The sequence below is a fragment of the Furipterus horrens genome, unplaced genomic scaffold, assembly GCF_987537825.1.
Source record: "Furipterus horrens unplaced genomic scaffold, mFurHor1.1.pri manual_scaffold_2, whole genome shotgun sequence".
Lineage (NCBI taxonomy): Eukaryota > Metazoa > Chordata > Mammalia > Chiroptera > Furipteridae > Furipterus > Furipterus horrens.
Window position 1 is genome coordinate 8,015,655 of NW_028327172.1, and position 14,193 is coordinate 8,029,847.

General features: G+C 44.8%; 1 protein-coding gene and 1 pseudogene across 1 annotated transcript; one reads left to right on the forward strand and one right to left on the reverse strand.

Annotated features, from left to right (window-relative positions):
* Window positions 1-54: 54 nt before the first annotated feature.
* Window positions 55-14,193, reverse strand: SDHAF2 (succinate dehydrogenase complex assembly factor 2). Its single transcript, XM_090260657.1, has 4 exons — window positions 14,038-14,193; window positions 7,293-7,516; window positions 7,100-7,209; window positions 55-527 (listed from the first exon to the last, which is right to left on the reverse strand). The coding sequence occupies exons 1-4, from the start codon at window positions 14,071-14,073 to the stop codon at window positions 397-399; spliced, it is 501 nt and encodes a 166-aa protein (XP_090116783.1). The 5' UTR covers window positions 14,074-14,193; the 3' UTR covers window positions 55-396.
* Window positions 11,629-11,980, forward strand: LOC150017680 (large ribosomal subunit protein eL42-like; annotated as a pseudogene).

The following is a 14,193-nucleotide window of genomic DNA, read 5'->3' on the forward strand; positions in this document are numbered from 1 at the left end:
AAAAATTAAATAAATAATTCTACTTCTTTTTAAAATACCTGATATCATAAGTAGTAAAAGTAAATTCAGCATTGTTGGTTGTAGGTGAACCTTCATTTTAAAAGCAACTTCAGAAAATTAAATAAAGAAAAGATCGAGGCAACCTCAGACAGGTCTAGGCCAAGGGCGGCAGCCCTCACACGTCTAAGCCTCTTCGGGGGCCTGGAACTGGACAAACAAGTGTTACAAAGAGACGCGGAACGTTTCCATGTTTTGAGGGGGCGGGGGGTCCATCCGCTGGGGTAGGACGGTCCGGGGGAGCTGAGTATCTAAGGAAAAGCGGGAAGCCAAGGCCCATCTCTACCATCGGCACTCGGGGCCGTGGACTGAGCCGCCGTGGCGGGCTGCGGGACACGCTCAACGTGGCTTCTCAAAGAGGTATTCGAGGTCTGGGGCACGCAGTCTCTGCTCTCTGTTTTTGTTTTTAGCAAAGTCTCTCAGCAGCGCCAGGACTTCATTTTCAAATACTTCCGGGGCTGGTTTTGCTTCTGCAAGAGAAGAATGGGCAGAAGGCATTATGTCAGTCAGTCAATATTTAGGCAAAAGGATCTTGAAACCTGAAACTCCGGCGCCGGACAAGAGCCTTGGCAGATACGCAGATGGTCCCCACCCCCCCTCTTGATGCGCACAGCAGCCTGTGTGGAGTCACCTGTTATTGGAACAGCTGCTCCTGCGGGTTTACCTGGCTGCCCGTGGCCGCCTCGGTGCTGCAGCGGCAGAGGAGGTGCAGCAGAGGCCGGATGAGCGCAAGACTGGAATATTTACTATCCAGTCTTTTATAAACAAGTCTGCCGACCTTTGGCCTGGCCTGTCTCGGCCGCGCTACTTTGCTCTGCATTTGGTTATTTCAGTTGTTTACTGGATATTGTTTCTCCTTCTAGTCTATAAATTTCCTGAGGCAAAGGTCCTTGGTTGTTAAGTGACAGAAACTAATAACTCAAGTAAACTGAAGCCAAAGGGAATTCATTGGAAGGCTACTGGAGGCGCACAGTGACATGAACCTGAGGAAGCAGATCTGCACAGGAAGCACAGCGATGCAATGCCAGCCACTGTCCAGTGGGAGGAGTCTGGCCGGAAGTTGCTCACCTTCAACCTTTCCTTCCACCTGAGACACTCGAGATTCAAATCGCAAGCCAAGCCTCCCATTGGGAAAGCTTAGGTAATGTGTTCTGGAATTACCCTCCTACCAAGGCTAAATGCAATGCCAGGAGGGAATTCCTCAAAACAAGGTTTGATCGCCTCTCAGCACAGAACCGAGCATCCAGTGGGTCAGGCATTTGTGTTTTTTAAAAATGATCAAATTAAGATCAAGGATATTTAGGTCCCCCCACCCCAGCTGTTGCAAGTTGGAAATAACATCGCTCTCATCCTAACAACAAAAAGCCAGAAAAGCTTCAAACACCATGAGTCTTGAAGTCATTAGAGAGCTGAGGTCACAGGGCCACCATGCAGAATAAATTCTAAGGCAGGAGAGGCCCCCGAAGGAGACACCGGACATGGGCACCTGATCACCTGACACAGAGCACAGGAAGAAGAGACACTGGGCACGATACAAAACGCTAAAAAGATTCAGCTAGAATGTTTACTGCCCGGCTAGAAGCCAGGTGTGGACTAGCCACAGACGCAGTCGGGAGTTCACGCCCACCTACAGGTCCTTCTCAAGAAACCCGCACTGAGTGTGCTCCTGACGAAGACTGAGCTCGGACCAGGAGGCTGGAGAACGCCCCCCGCAGCAACGCAGGCCGGCAGGAGCAGAGCAGACAGCGCCGCAAAGGAAGCCCAGAGCCCTTGCCTCCCACGGAACAAAAGCCGCAAGTGGCTGGGAGCAGGTCAGCAAATCCTGTCTCCTACGGGGCACACCTGAGGACCCACTTGGGCTGGTGAAAGGGTCAAAGAAAAAGATATCCTCTCCCCCCTGGGATGGGCAGGGTCACTGAGAAGGCCCACCTCCAAGACCCAGGGCCACAGGGACTGAAGCTGGACCAGGGTAGCAGCAAAAGCCCTCCCAACCTCCCTTCACCCAAACTAACAAGCACCACGTAGGGGAGCAACAAGAATCTACAATGGGGGGGGAGGGGGGTGCGGCTAAAAGCTGGGGGAGAGAATCCCTTTGAGGCACAGAAATACGGGGAAGGCTGAAAGCTGGGGGTAAAGCAGGAACAGTGAGAAGCACCCTCTGGAATCTGAGCTCCCGCCCTAAGCTCATGGTAACAATAAGGCTGGTGGAGCACCAAAGGGAACCAAAGTAAAACAAATCCAAAGTGAGCTTAATTCCTAACTAGAATGACTTGCTCCCCACGCAAACAGCCTGGCAGAAGCACGCCCATTTCTAGGCATAAATACTACTTACCTCAGTCTTGACTGTCTTACTCACAACGTTTAACATTCAACCAGAAGCTGTGAGATACACACACACTGTGAAGGGACAGGGCAGTCAACAGAAACCGGCTAAGAGATGACCCAGATGGTAGGCTATTAGGAATTTAAAGTAACTATGACTAGTACGTAAAACAACCTAGTAGAAGAAGTAGACAAAGTGTATGAACGGATGAGGAATTCCAACTGTAAATGTCAAATGAAAATGTTAAAAAGAAAAATAAGCAAATAAGCAGACTGACCTCAGCAAGTCCATCACGAGGTCTGACACAGTCAAGGAAAGAATTATGAACTGAAGATGGGTCCATAGGTATTATTCAATACAAATCACCCAAATAGATAAAGAAAAAAGAGAGACACACACTGATTCCAAAAGCTACAAAATAATACCGAAGAGTCTAAGCTAAGTGGAATTGGATCATACGTGCCCAGGGAACCCCAAGCAGAGTAAATATCGAAAACAAGCATCATATTCAAACTGCTAGAAACCAAAGACAGAAAGCTGAAAACACTCAGAAAGAAAAGGTGCATTATATACAACGAAACAAAGGCACAGCAGACCTCTTGTCAGAAACCAGGCAAACCAGAAAACGGCACGTGGTCACCGGAGGAATCTGAAGCTAGTGGTACAAGGACGGTAACCAAAGCAACAGCAAACCCAAATCCAGCTCAACTCTTGACCAGAGTGAAGCCCGCGCACTAACGGCCTGGCAAAAAAGTGTGCCCCTATAAAGTGATGAAAGAAAAACTGTGAGTCTGTATTTCCACATCCAGTGAAAAAATCTTTCAAAAATGACAAACGCTGAGAGAATTCATGACAGCAGACCTGCACTACAAGGAATATTAAAGGAAATCCTTCAGGAATGTGACATCAGATAGAAACGTGGATCTACATAAATAAACAAAGATCTCCAAAGATGATTAAAATGTAGGGGAAAATAAAATATCATATACTTTTACATTATAATATTAATGTTATACATTATGTTACCTATGTATTTACAAATATGTTATAATTTATAAATATAAAGTATTACTTTCCTTATTTTAAATTGCGCTAAAGATAATTGTCTAAAGCAATACAAATGTAGTGGAGGCTCGCAGCGTAAGTAAAAATAAGAAGTATGACACCAAGAGGACAAAAGATGGGAAGGAGGAGCTGGAGGATCCTATTGTAAAGTTCCTACATTATAGATGAAGCAGTATAATATTACATGAAGGCAGACTGTGATTAATTAAAGATGTATACTGCAAACCTTAGGGCAATCACTAAAAAAATTATAAGGAGAGGTATAAATAATAAACCAACAGTGGAGTAAAATGAAATTTAAAATGTTCAATTAAAAAAACCCCATGGAAATAGAGGGGAAAAGGAAGAACAAATGGAAGAAACTGGAAACAAAAAGATGGTAGATTTTAATGCAACCACAATGATAATGAATTCTATGCAAATGGCCAAAAGACACTAAAGACCATAAGATCAGACCAAAAAAAAGACTATACATGCTGTCTATAAGAAGCTCAATTTAAAGAGAAAGAATGGTGTGGTAGGCGGACTGCTAAGCAGGCCCTCAGTAGTTCTCACTCCCCTGCTGTGCAAGCCCCGTGTAGTCCCCAGGACTGTGAAAGTGACAATTTCCACTCCCGTGATTAGGTTATGTTATTACGGCACAGCTGCCCTCAGGACAGGGAAATTATCCAAGTGGTTTTGACCTCATCACACGAGCTCTATGAAAGCAGAGTTTCCTCCAGCAGGTGACAGAAGGGGCCACCAGGCAGATCTGGAGCGGGAGAGGGATCCCACATGAGGGAGGATCTCCTCTGCTGAGATGGATGGGGCCATAGGGCAGAGATCTGAGAGTGGCTTCTGGGAGCTGAAAGAGAGCAACAGCTAACAAGACAATTGGGATCTCAGTCCTACCACTCAGTCCTGACAGCCTGGATGAGTTTCCAGACAGGAACATAGGACAACTGACTCTGATTTCAGACTGTGAGTTCTGGGCACAGCTTCTGAGCTATAAGACCATGAGCTAATAAACAAGCGTTGTTTAAAGTCACTAAGTTTGTGGTCATTTATTACATAGCAATAGAAAACTAACATATCAAATATTTAAGGAAGAAATAATTCTAATTCTCTATAAATTCTCCTGAAAATGGAACAGGAGAGAGCACGTCACAATTAATTTTATGAAGCCAGCATTACCCTGATCAAAACCAGAAGATAATATGCCAAAAAAAATACACATCAATACCTTCAGAGATACAAGACCAAAGTCTCCAAAATGTTAGCAAATCAAATCAAGCAATACATGTCATGACCATGTGATATTTATCCTAGGAATGCAAGGTTGGTTCAATATCTGAAAATCAATAAAAAGTTCTCATATCAATAAACCAAAGGGGAAAAAAAGTCACATCACTAAAGAAATGATCATCTCTATAGAAGCCTAGAAAGCACTTGGCAAAATTCAACATCTATTTATGATTAAACACTCCATATACAAGGGACAGAAGGAAACTTGCTCAACCCGATAAAAGGCATTTACAACTAACCTACAGCTGACGTTATATTTAATGGTAAGACGGAGTATTTCCCCCCTAACATGGGGAAAAGGCGAGCCTGTCAGCTCTCACTGCTGTTATTCAACATTATACACGAGGTCCTAGACAGTGCAGTAAGGAAAGTAAAAGATTTAAAGGGCATGCGGATTGGAAAAGAAAGAAAACCACCTCTGCTCACAGATTACACAACTGTCGACATAGAAAATCTGAAAGAATCTATCAAAAAGCTTTCGGAACTAAGTGAGTTTAGCAAGGTCACAGTATACAAATCAACATACAAAAATCAACTGTATTTCTACATTCTACCAACAATGGAAAATTGAAGAAAAATAATCTAAAGTCCCATTTATAACAGCACGAAAATACATAAAATACCTAGGTATAAACATAGCAAAATATTCTGAAAGCTATAAGACGCTGCCTGCAGCGGGGAGACCTCTAGGATGTCCCACCCACGATGATCGCTGCCTCCTGGTATGATGCCTCCTTCCTTGAACATGGCTGTACCTAATGACTTGATTCTAACCAACAGAATACGGCCAGGATGATGGAATGTCATTGCTGTGATCAGCTTACAAAACACTGAGACTCCCATCTTGCTGGTGGACTCTTTCTACTGCTTTTTTGGTTTGCAGGCTCCCTGTGGGAGAGGCCCATGTGACAAAGAACAGAAGCCAGCAAGGACTGAAGAGCCCGTAAGGAGCTAAATGCTAGCAACACCAGAGAGAGCAGAATGTCCCCCAGTCAAGTCTCCTGAGGAGACCCCAGACCTGGGCTGACACCATGACTGCAGCCTCGTGACGGACTGAAGGACAGAACCCAGCTAAGCCATGCCTGGATCCCAGACCCACAGAAATAATGAGAGACTAAATTTGGCTTGTTTTAAGTCAGTACATTTTCGGGTAACTGGTTATGCAGCAATACATAATACACTGATTAAAGAAATCAAAGAACTAAGTAAGTGGAGATATAGTGTGTTCCTAGATTAGACAATTCTAAATTGCTATGAGAATCTTCGCAAATTCATCTACTGATTTAACACAACCCCAGTCAAAATCCAATTAGGATTTTCTTTTTTCGAGAACCTGAACAGCTGATTCTCAAACTCTGAAATTCCTAGAACAGAGAAAACCTTTGTGACTTCAGATTAGGTAAGTTCTTTGACAGTACCAAAAGCACAACTCATGGTCACATCTTGTACTTGGGACCTACCGCATGGCTTCTATTTTACGCTGCATATTGAGCGTAAACAAAAAAAAATAGAAGACCCAGGGCGTAAGAGAAATAGATGAGATGTCCCCTAATATCCATTCTCTCACTTTTCCTTAATAGAATTTCCAATTCAGTTGGACACACGCAATAGACTACATCATGTCTTCTTTATGGCGCAGGATAGCCATGTGACTAAGTTGTGGCCGAGGAGAAAGAAGTGGAAGTGCTATGCGTAACTTCCTGAGAAGGAGTCCTAAAGAATGGAGTGGAATCTTCTACATGTTTTCCTGGCTGAAATATGCGCGTGACAGATAGAGCCTCAGCAGCCACGTTGGACCACAAGGCAGATGACAGACCCCTGCAGAGGATAAAGAAGTGGCAAGTCATGAGGCCTCGCCTTTAGGACGTTTTAAAGCCCCTCTCTGTGCCTACCCTGGACTCCTGCTATGAGAAACAGCAACAGAGCTCAGTCTTGCTTACGCCATTGTTGTTTCGGATTTTTTCTCCCCACTCCCAGCCAAAGCTAATCCTAACTACACACCGTAAGATTTCATTCCTCACAAAGGCAGTGCCGGAGCGAGACTGCTGAGGGACTCTCACTGTGCAGATTCCAGCGCTGTCTGGTTCCACCCCACCCCCAGCCTAGGTCTTCTTCAACCTTCCTCCGATACCTGTACGATTTCACTAAATTCCCTTTTTGCTTAAATTACACACAACAGGTTTCTATTGTTAGCAAACCAAGAACCTTAACTTATCAGATTTTACACACTTTAAAAAAATGTGAGGTGTTTGGGCGGAGTGTCTATTTGTCTGAATAAAAGGAAAACAAATGGTCGCGGATAGAATCCCAGACTCACATCAGCCCAGGTCATCCCGTTTTTCCCATTCTGCTGCTTTTCATGCCCCGTACCTGTAGCCCAGTAGTAAATATCCCAGTCATTACTGGGCTCATTGATCAGGCGATCGTAGAGGTTCAGCTGTTTCTCTGTCATGTGGTGCAGATATTCTTTAGCAAAGAGGCTAAAATGAGAGGGAGGGAGAGAGAGAGGTTAGAAGACCGTCCCCCATCCAAGGGAAGAGCCCCCAGGCCCCCAGGTCCCCACCTGAGCAGAATGCAGTTCTCCAGCATGCCCCGCTTCCTGCTCTCGTAGAGCAGGCGGGCTCTTTTGGTCTCCATGGACTCATCAGTTCGTTCCTGCCATGGAGGCAAAGGGATTTCAATCATATCTTTCTGGGAATCTGTCGGGCTGTCGCCTCTGTAGAAACGGTGGAATGACGTCATGCTGAGCAAAGGAGACCCTAGGTGGTGCCTTGACACAGCAAGCATCTGAAACAAACAAACCACTTTTTTTCTTTTTTAACAACATCAAGTAACATCGTTGTCATCTGCTCAACACTTACTAGGTGCTAAATGCATTTGATCTCATTTAGTCCTTAAAAAGTTATGCTGATAACTGACCCCACTGTAGCGCTTGGGAAGCTGAGGTTCAGCTGAGGTTAAAAAACCTACCAAGGTCACCCAAATAGTAATTGAAGTCAGACATGAAACCTGGCTCTAACTGCAAACGTGTTCTTAACCATCGCCCTTCCAGAAATTCTTCAGCAGAAATACCTTCTCCTTCCTTTGAATTCCCTTATGGTACGGCTTGTTACGTGACTGTGTTAAAATCTGAGCACACAGCGATGGCATGGACCCCGGTCCTCCAAGGTCTCCCAATCGAGAGAAAGGTAGAAACCACCAAGATGCAATGAGAAGATGGTAACATCAGCAAGATGGCAGAACAGGGAGCCTCACACTCTCCCTCTCCCACAGAGACATCAACTCCATCACACGTGGACCGAGTCCCTTTATAAGAAATCCAGAAACCAGTTAAGAGGTTCCTAACCCCCAGACAAGCCCAAGAGCAGCTGCATCAAAGCAGGAAGGAAAATTCAGGACACTCATTCACCATAGTGCCTCCCCCTAGCGCAGCCTGGTGAAACCGAAAAAATTTTTTAGCTCCTGGTTTGTCCCCAGGGAGAGAAAGGGAAGCCTGGAACATCCATCCAACATGCAGACTTGCTGAGTTTTTGTTCTTTCTGAATCTAAGTGCTGACAGGAAAGGGCCCAGCTTGGGTGGGCGAGGGTTTGGACTGGCGTGCACTCACTCTCCATGGTCACCGCCCCCGGCTCAGCGCAGAAGCAGAGAAAACCCCCAGCTCCTGGCTTCTCCCCGGGGAAGTGAGAGTTGGAATGTATGTCCAATGTACCCGCTTTGGGGGAGGTATCTGAAAGAATGGCTTCTGCCTCACCTGTCTCAGGGCACTGAGAGGCCCCAGCACACTCTAGATGCCTGGGGGCCTCTGGAAACAAAAGAGAACTGGGCAGCCTGATGCTGCTCCAGAGGACCCCTGATACAGGAGACGGGCCGGGAGAGCTTGGTAGCCTCTCCCTTCAGAGCGAAGGAAGAGCAGAGCATGCATCCAAAATCCCTGCTTTGCAAGGAGCTGCTCAAGAAACTGGTTCCTGTCTTCACCAACTTGCAGCTTTGAAGCGACTTGGGATACTCTAGAAGTCTCGGGGCTGTTGAGACCGAGAGGAGCTGGGAGGATCGTGGCAGCTCCACAGAACCTGCAGTACCACAGACAGGCACCAGAGGGAGAGAGATTATGAGTTTCTGGAAAAAGCCAGCAAATCCCTCTAATTGGAAATTTACCAAACCCAGGAAAGACACATTCACACAATTCAAACAATTGAGGGAGCCCCCAGAACCTCAGCAGGGCTGATTGGTGAAGGTCCTTCCTTGTACAAAGCTGGTCCAAAACTGGCTGCTTTTGAAAGGAGTGAATCCCAACACAAAGTTGCATAAGATGTGATGAAACAAGGAAACGCAGCCCAATCAAAAAACAGGAGAAATCTCCAGAAACCAACCCTCAATAAACAGAGGGGGACTTCCGGCCAAGATGGAAGCCTAGGCAGACACGCTGCATCTCCCTCCACAACTAAGAAGGACTACAACTACCTCAAAACTAGAGACAACCAGAAGTTCCAGAAAAGTGAGCTGCATGGAAGTCCAACAAACAAAGATATAAAGAAGAAACACTCATCCAGACAGGGAGGAGGGGCGGAGAGGACACGGTGTGAAGATGGCGGTGGCAGCAGCGGCTGTGGCGAGGTGGCGGAAAGCACAGTAACATATTTAAAAAAGTAGGAAGGGACACCTGCGGAGTGATTCCAGCCACAGACCAGACTGCACAGATCACAGTCCCAGCACCAGGGAAAATGAAGCCTCATTGCTTCTGAGTGAAAACCAGTGGGGGTTGGGATGGAGGAAGAAAATGCCAGTTTCTCAGCAGAGTCCGCTTGTTTAAAGGGCCCCCACGGTCCTAGAACATCCACAAACCCACTCACTCTGGGAAGCACAACCAGGGCAACAGCTAGAGAGGTGACAGTCCCATACAGGGAGTGAGAGGAGTGACTGGAAAATGCACAAGTGCTGAGTAAGCGGCATTGTCCCTCTCAGACGCCTCCCCCACATACAGCACCACGATGTGGTGAAACGGGTTGCCCCATACTGATGAATCCCTAAGGCTCTGCCCCTTACAACGTAACAGGTGCAACAGCTCTACCTGAGACACAGAGGCAAATGCTGGAGCTTGTCAAGTTGAGGAGACAGAGAAGTACGGCACCAAAGAGGGAACGGATCAAGGTTCCAGTGGGAGAACTAAGCGACAAGGAGATAGCCAACCTAACATACCCAGAGTTTAAAACACTGGTGATAAAGATGCTCACAGGTTTGACAGATATGCTTGAGTATGGCAAACGCATAACAGAAGGAGCGAAGGCTATGCTAAGTGAAACGAAGGAAAATCCACATGAAACCAATGATGAAGGAAAGGAAACCAGGGTTCAAATCAATGATTTGGAACATAAGGAAGAAATAAACAGTCAACCAATACAGAATGAAGAAACATGAATTGAAAAAAACAAGGAGAGGCTTAGGAACCTCTGGGACAACTTTAAACGTGCCAACATCCATATCATAGGGCTACCAGAAGGAGAAGAGCAAATTGAAAACTTACGTGAAAAAATAATGAAGGAAAACTTCCATCATTTGGTGAAGGAAACAGACATAAAAATCCAGGAAGAACAGAGGGTCCCAAACAAGCTAGACCCAAAGAGGACCATGCCAAGACACATCATAATTAAAATGCTAAACAGTAAAGATAAAGAGAGAATCTTAAAAGCAGCAAGAGAGAAGAAGAGAATTACCTACAGAGGGGTTCCTATAAAACTATCAGCTGATTTCTCATAAGAAACTTTGCAGGCAAGAAGGGACTGGCGAGAAGTAGCCAAAGTAATGAAGAGCAAGGACCTACAACCAAGACTACTCTATCCAGAAAAGCTATCATTTAGAATGGAAGGGCAGATAAAGTGCTTCCCAGACAAGGTAAAGCTGAAGGAGTTCATCATCATCAAGCCATTATTATATGAAATGTTAAAGGGACTTATTTAAGAAAAAGAGAATCAAAACTATGAACATTAAATGACAAACTCACAACTATCAACAACAGAACCTGAAAACAAACAAAAACAAACTAAGCAAACAACCAGAACAGGAATAGAATAGGTATGGGGATCATTTGGAGGATTATCAGCTGGGAGGGGGGAGAAATGGGGAAATGGTGTAGGGATTAAGAAGCATAATTGGTTGGTACAAAATAGAGAGGTGGCAGTTAATAATAATACAGGAAAGGGTGAAGCCAAAGAACTTATATGCATGACCCATGGACATGAACTAAGGAGTGTAGAACTGCTGGAGAGAAGGGAGGTACTGGGAGGAGGGGAGCAAAGGGAAAACAAATTGGAACAACTGCAACAGCATAATCGATAAAATATACTGAAAAAAAAAAAAAAATCAGAGGTAGCCCTGACTGGTGTGGCTCAGTGGGTTGGGCATAGTCCTGTGAACTGAAACCAATTGCTGTTTCTCACATTCATGTTTCTCTCCCTCTCTTTCTCCCTCCCCTCTCCTCGCTCTCTAAAAAAAAAAGAAGAAAAACCTTTAAAACAAAATCATAGCCCTGGCCAGTGTAGCTCAGTTGGTTGAGCATGGTCCCACAGAATAAAAGGTCACCGGTTTGATCCCCAGTCAGGGCACATGCCTGAATTGTGGGCTGGTCCCTAGTTGGGGCACATGCAAGAGGCAACCAACTGATGTTTCTCTTCTCACACATCAACGTTTCTCTCCCTCCCTTCCCTCTATCTAAGAATAAATAGAATCTTAAAACACAAACAAAAAAAGAATGCATGTGAATTACCTGACAAAGAATCCAAAATAACTGTCATCAGACATTCGATGAGCTCAAAAGGACAACGCGTGTAGGAATTAGAATATCAACAAAGATGATTAAGAAGAACCAAATAGGTTTTTTTGTATCGACAGTGCTTGCGCCAACATGGTGAACATTCCTAAAACCCGCCAGACTTTCTGTAAGAAGTGCGGCAAGCATCAACCCCACAAAGTAACACAGCACAAGAAAGGCAAGGATTCTCTGTATGCGCAGGGAAAGCGACATTATGACAGGAAGCAGAGTGGCTATGGTGGGCAGACTAAGCCAATTTTCTGAAAAAAGGCTAAAACTACAAAGAAGATTGTTCTGAGGCCGGAATGCGTTGACCCCAACTGCAGATGTAAGAGAATGCTGGCTATTAAGAGATGCAAGCATTTTGAACTGGGAGGAGATAAGAAGAGAAAGGGCCAAGTGATCCAGTTCTAAGCTTCATTTTTGGTTTATGTGACAATAAAATCTTGAAGATAAAAAAAAAAGAACCCAATAGAAGTTTTGGAACTGAAGAATAACTGACTTGAAAATTTCACTACAGGGGTTAAACAGCAGACTTGATCAATGAGAAGAAAGAAGCAGTGAACTCTAAGACAGGTCATTTGAAACTACCCAATCAGAGGAAGAAAAAGAAAGAAGAATGAGGGAAGTACACCTAAGAGACTCATGAGACATCAACAAGCAGACCACTATACACATTATGGAAAGCCCAGAAGAAGAAAGAAGAGCAGAAAGCTCATTTGAAGAAATAATTCCCCACCCCACCCCCAATCTCAAATATGGGAAAAGAAATGAACATTCAAATTCAAGAAGCCCAAAGGATCTAAAGAAAACTACACAGCAAAACAAATGCATATGAAAGCATAAAGCTCACTGGCAAAGGTAAATATATGAAAAACCCAGAATACTGCAATAATGTAATAGTTATACATAAATCACTTTTAATTCTGGTATAAAAGTTTACAGACAAAAACATTTTTTTAAAAAAGTATGCCCTGACAGGTGTGGCTCAGGGCACACAATATAAAATATGTTATTGTAACATCAACAAAGTGAAGTGGGAAGGAATAAAAGGGCAGTTTTGTATGTGATTAAAGTTAAACTGTTATCAGCTTACAATAAATTATAAGATGTTTTTTTGTAAGCTCCACAATAAACACAAAGAAAACATCTAGAGAAAATACACAATAAAAATTAGGAAGGACACCTGACCAGTGTGGCTCAGTTGGTTGGGCGTCATTCCATAAAGCAACGGGTCACCAGTTCGATTCCTGGTAAGGACACATGCCTGGGTTGCTGGCCAGGTTTGGGGTGTGCAAGAGGCAACCACACAGTGATGTTTCTGTCCCTTTCTTTCTCCCGCCCTTCCCCCTCTCTCTAAAAATAAATAAATAAAATAAGTAAGATCCAACGACATGCTGTTACAAGATTCACTTTAGATGTAAGGATACACATGGGCTGAAAGTAAAAGGATGAAAACAGTATTCCATGCAAATGGTAACCAAAAGTGAGTAGAATGCCCCTACTCATATCAGACAAAATAAGGCTTGAAGTCAAAAACTGTCACGAGATAAAGAAGGGCATTATGTAATAATAAAAAGGCCAATTCATCAGGGAGATATAACAATTATAAATGCATATGCAATTAACATCAGAGCACCCAAATGCAGGAAGCAAGCACTGATGGCACTGAAGACAGAAAACAGCAACACAATAATAGGTTTCAATACCCGACTTTCAACAACGGACGGAACATCGATGCAGAAGATCAATAAGGAAACAGAGGATCTGAACAACATATAGACCCAATTAACCGAAGAGACATATACAGAACATTCCATGCAACAGCAGCAAGAATACTTTCTGTTCAAGCACACTGGGTACATTCTCCAGGATAGATCCCTTGTTAAGTTACAAAACCAGTGTGTCTACAAAGATTGAAATTCCACGGTGGAATGAAACTAGAAATCAACAGAAGACACACTGGGAAATTTACAAATATGTTAAATAACGCACTTAACCAAAGGCTCAAATAAGTCAAAGGAGGAATCCAAAGGGAAATTAGAAAACACCTTGCGACAAAAGATACAACACACAGAATATCAGGTACAGCAAAAAGTGCTCAGGTAAGTATACAGCGGTAAACACCTACATAAAAACGGGAAGACCTCAGGATGCTAAGTGAAATCCCGACAGGTATTAGAGAAGACTTAAGAACAGAGATTCGGGGCGCCCAGAGGCGGTGGGGCAGCTCCACCCGGGCAACAGGTGAAATATGAATTCGGTCTCGCAGGAAGACTAATCGTTCAATGACACTACACGGCACGCACACTGTGGGCTCAGGAAACGGTGGAAGCGCCCCGAATCTCCTAATCGTGCAAGATCGACCTCTCCTTGGGTCTGTCCTTGCCCTGGGCTATCAGACAGTTGGATGCTCCCCACTGTCCCCAAGACTGCGGAGGAAAACGAGACTCAGTCTCCACCGTGGCCCGCCTGGGACCCCGGAACATCCACGCTCCTCACCCGCGTCAGAGCCGGGAAAACGGCGGCCACTGCCATCTTTCCCGACTTGTACCGGAAGCCTGTCGCCCGGAAGCCGGGAACTCCGGGACGCCGGCCTTGCGGAAGACACTTCCCTGCGTATAGCGGAAGTGGCTGTGCGTGTGACGCCCGTGGCGG

Excerpts from the sequence above, each read along its gene's own strand:
- SDHAF2 (XM_090260657.1), bottom strand. The coding sequence starts at position 14,073 with ATGGCAGTGGCCGCCGTTTTCCCGGCTCTGACGCGG. Across the intron at positions 7,517-14,037 it reads TTTTCCCGGCTCTGACGCGG|ATGCTTGCTGTGTCAAGGCA; the intron begins GTGAGGAGCGTG and ends TGTTTGTTTCAG. Across the intron at positions 528-7,099 it reads TATTTACTACTGGGCTACAG|AAGCAAAACCAGCCCCGGAA; the intron begins GTACGGGGCATG and ends CTTCTCTTGCAG.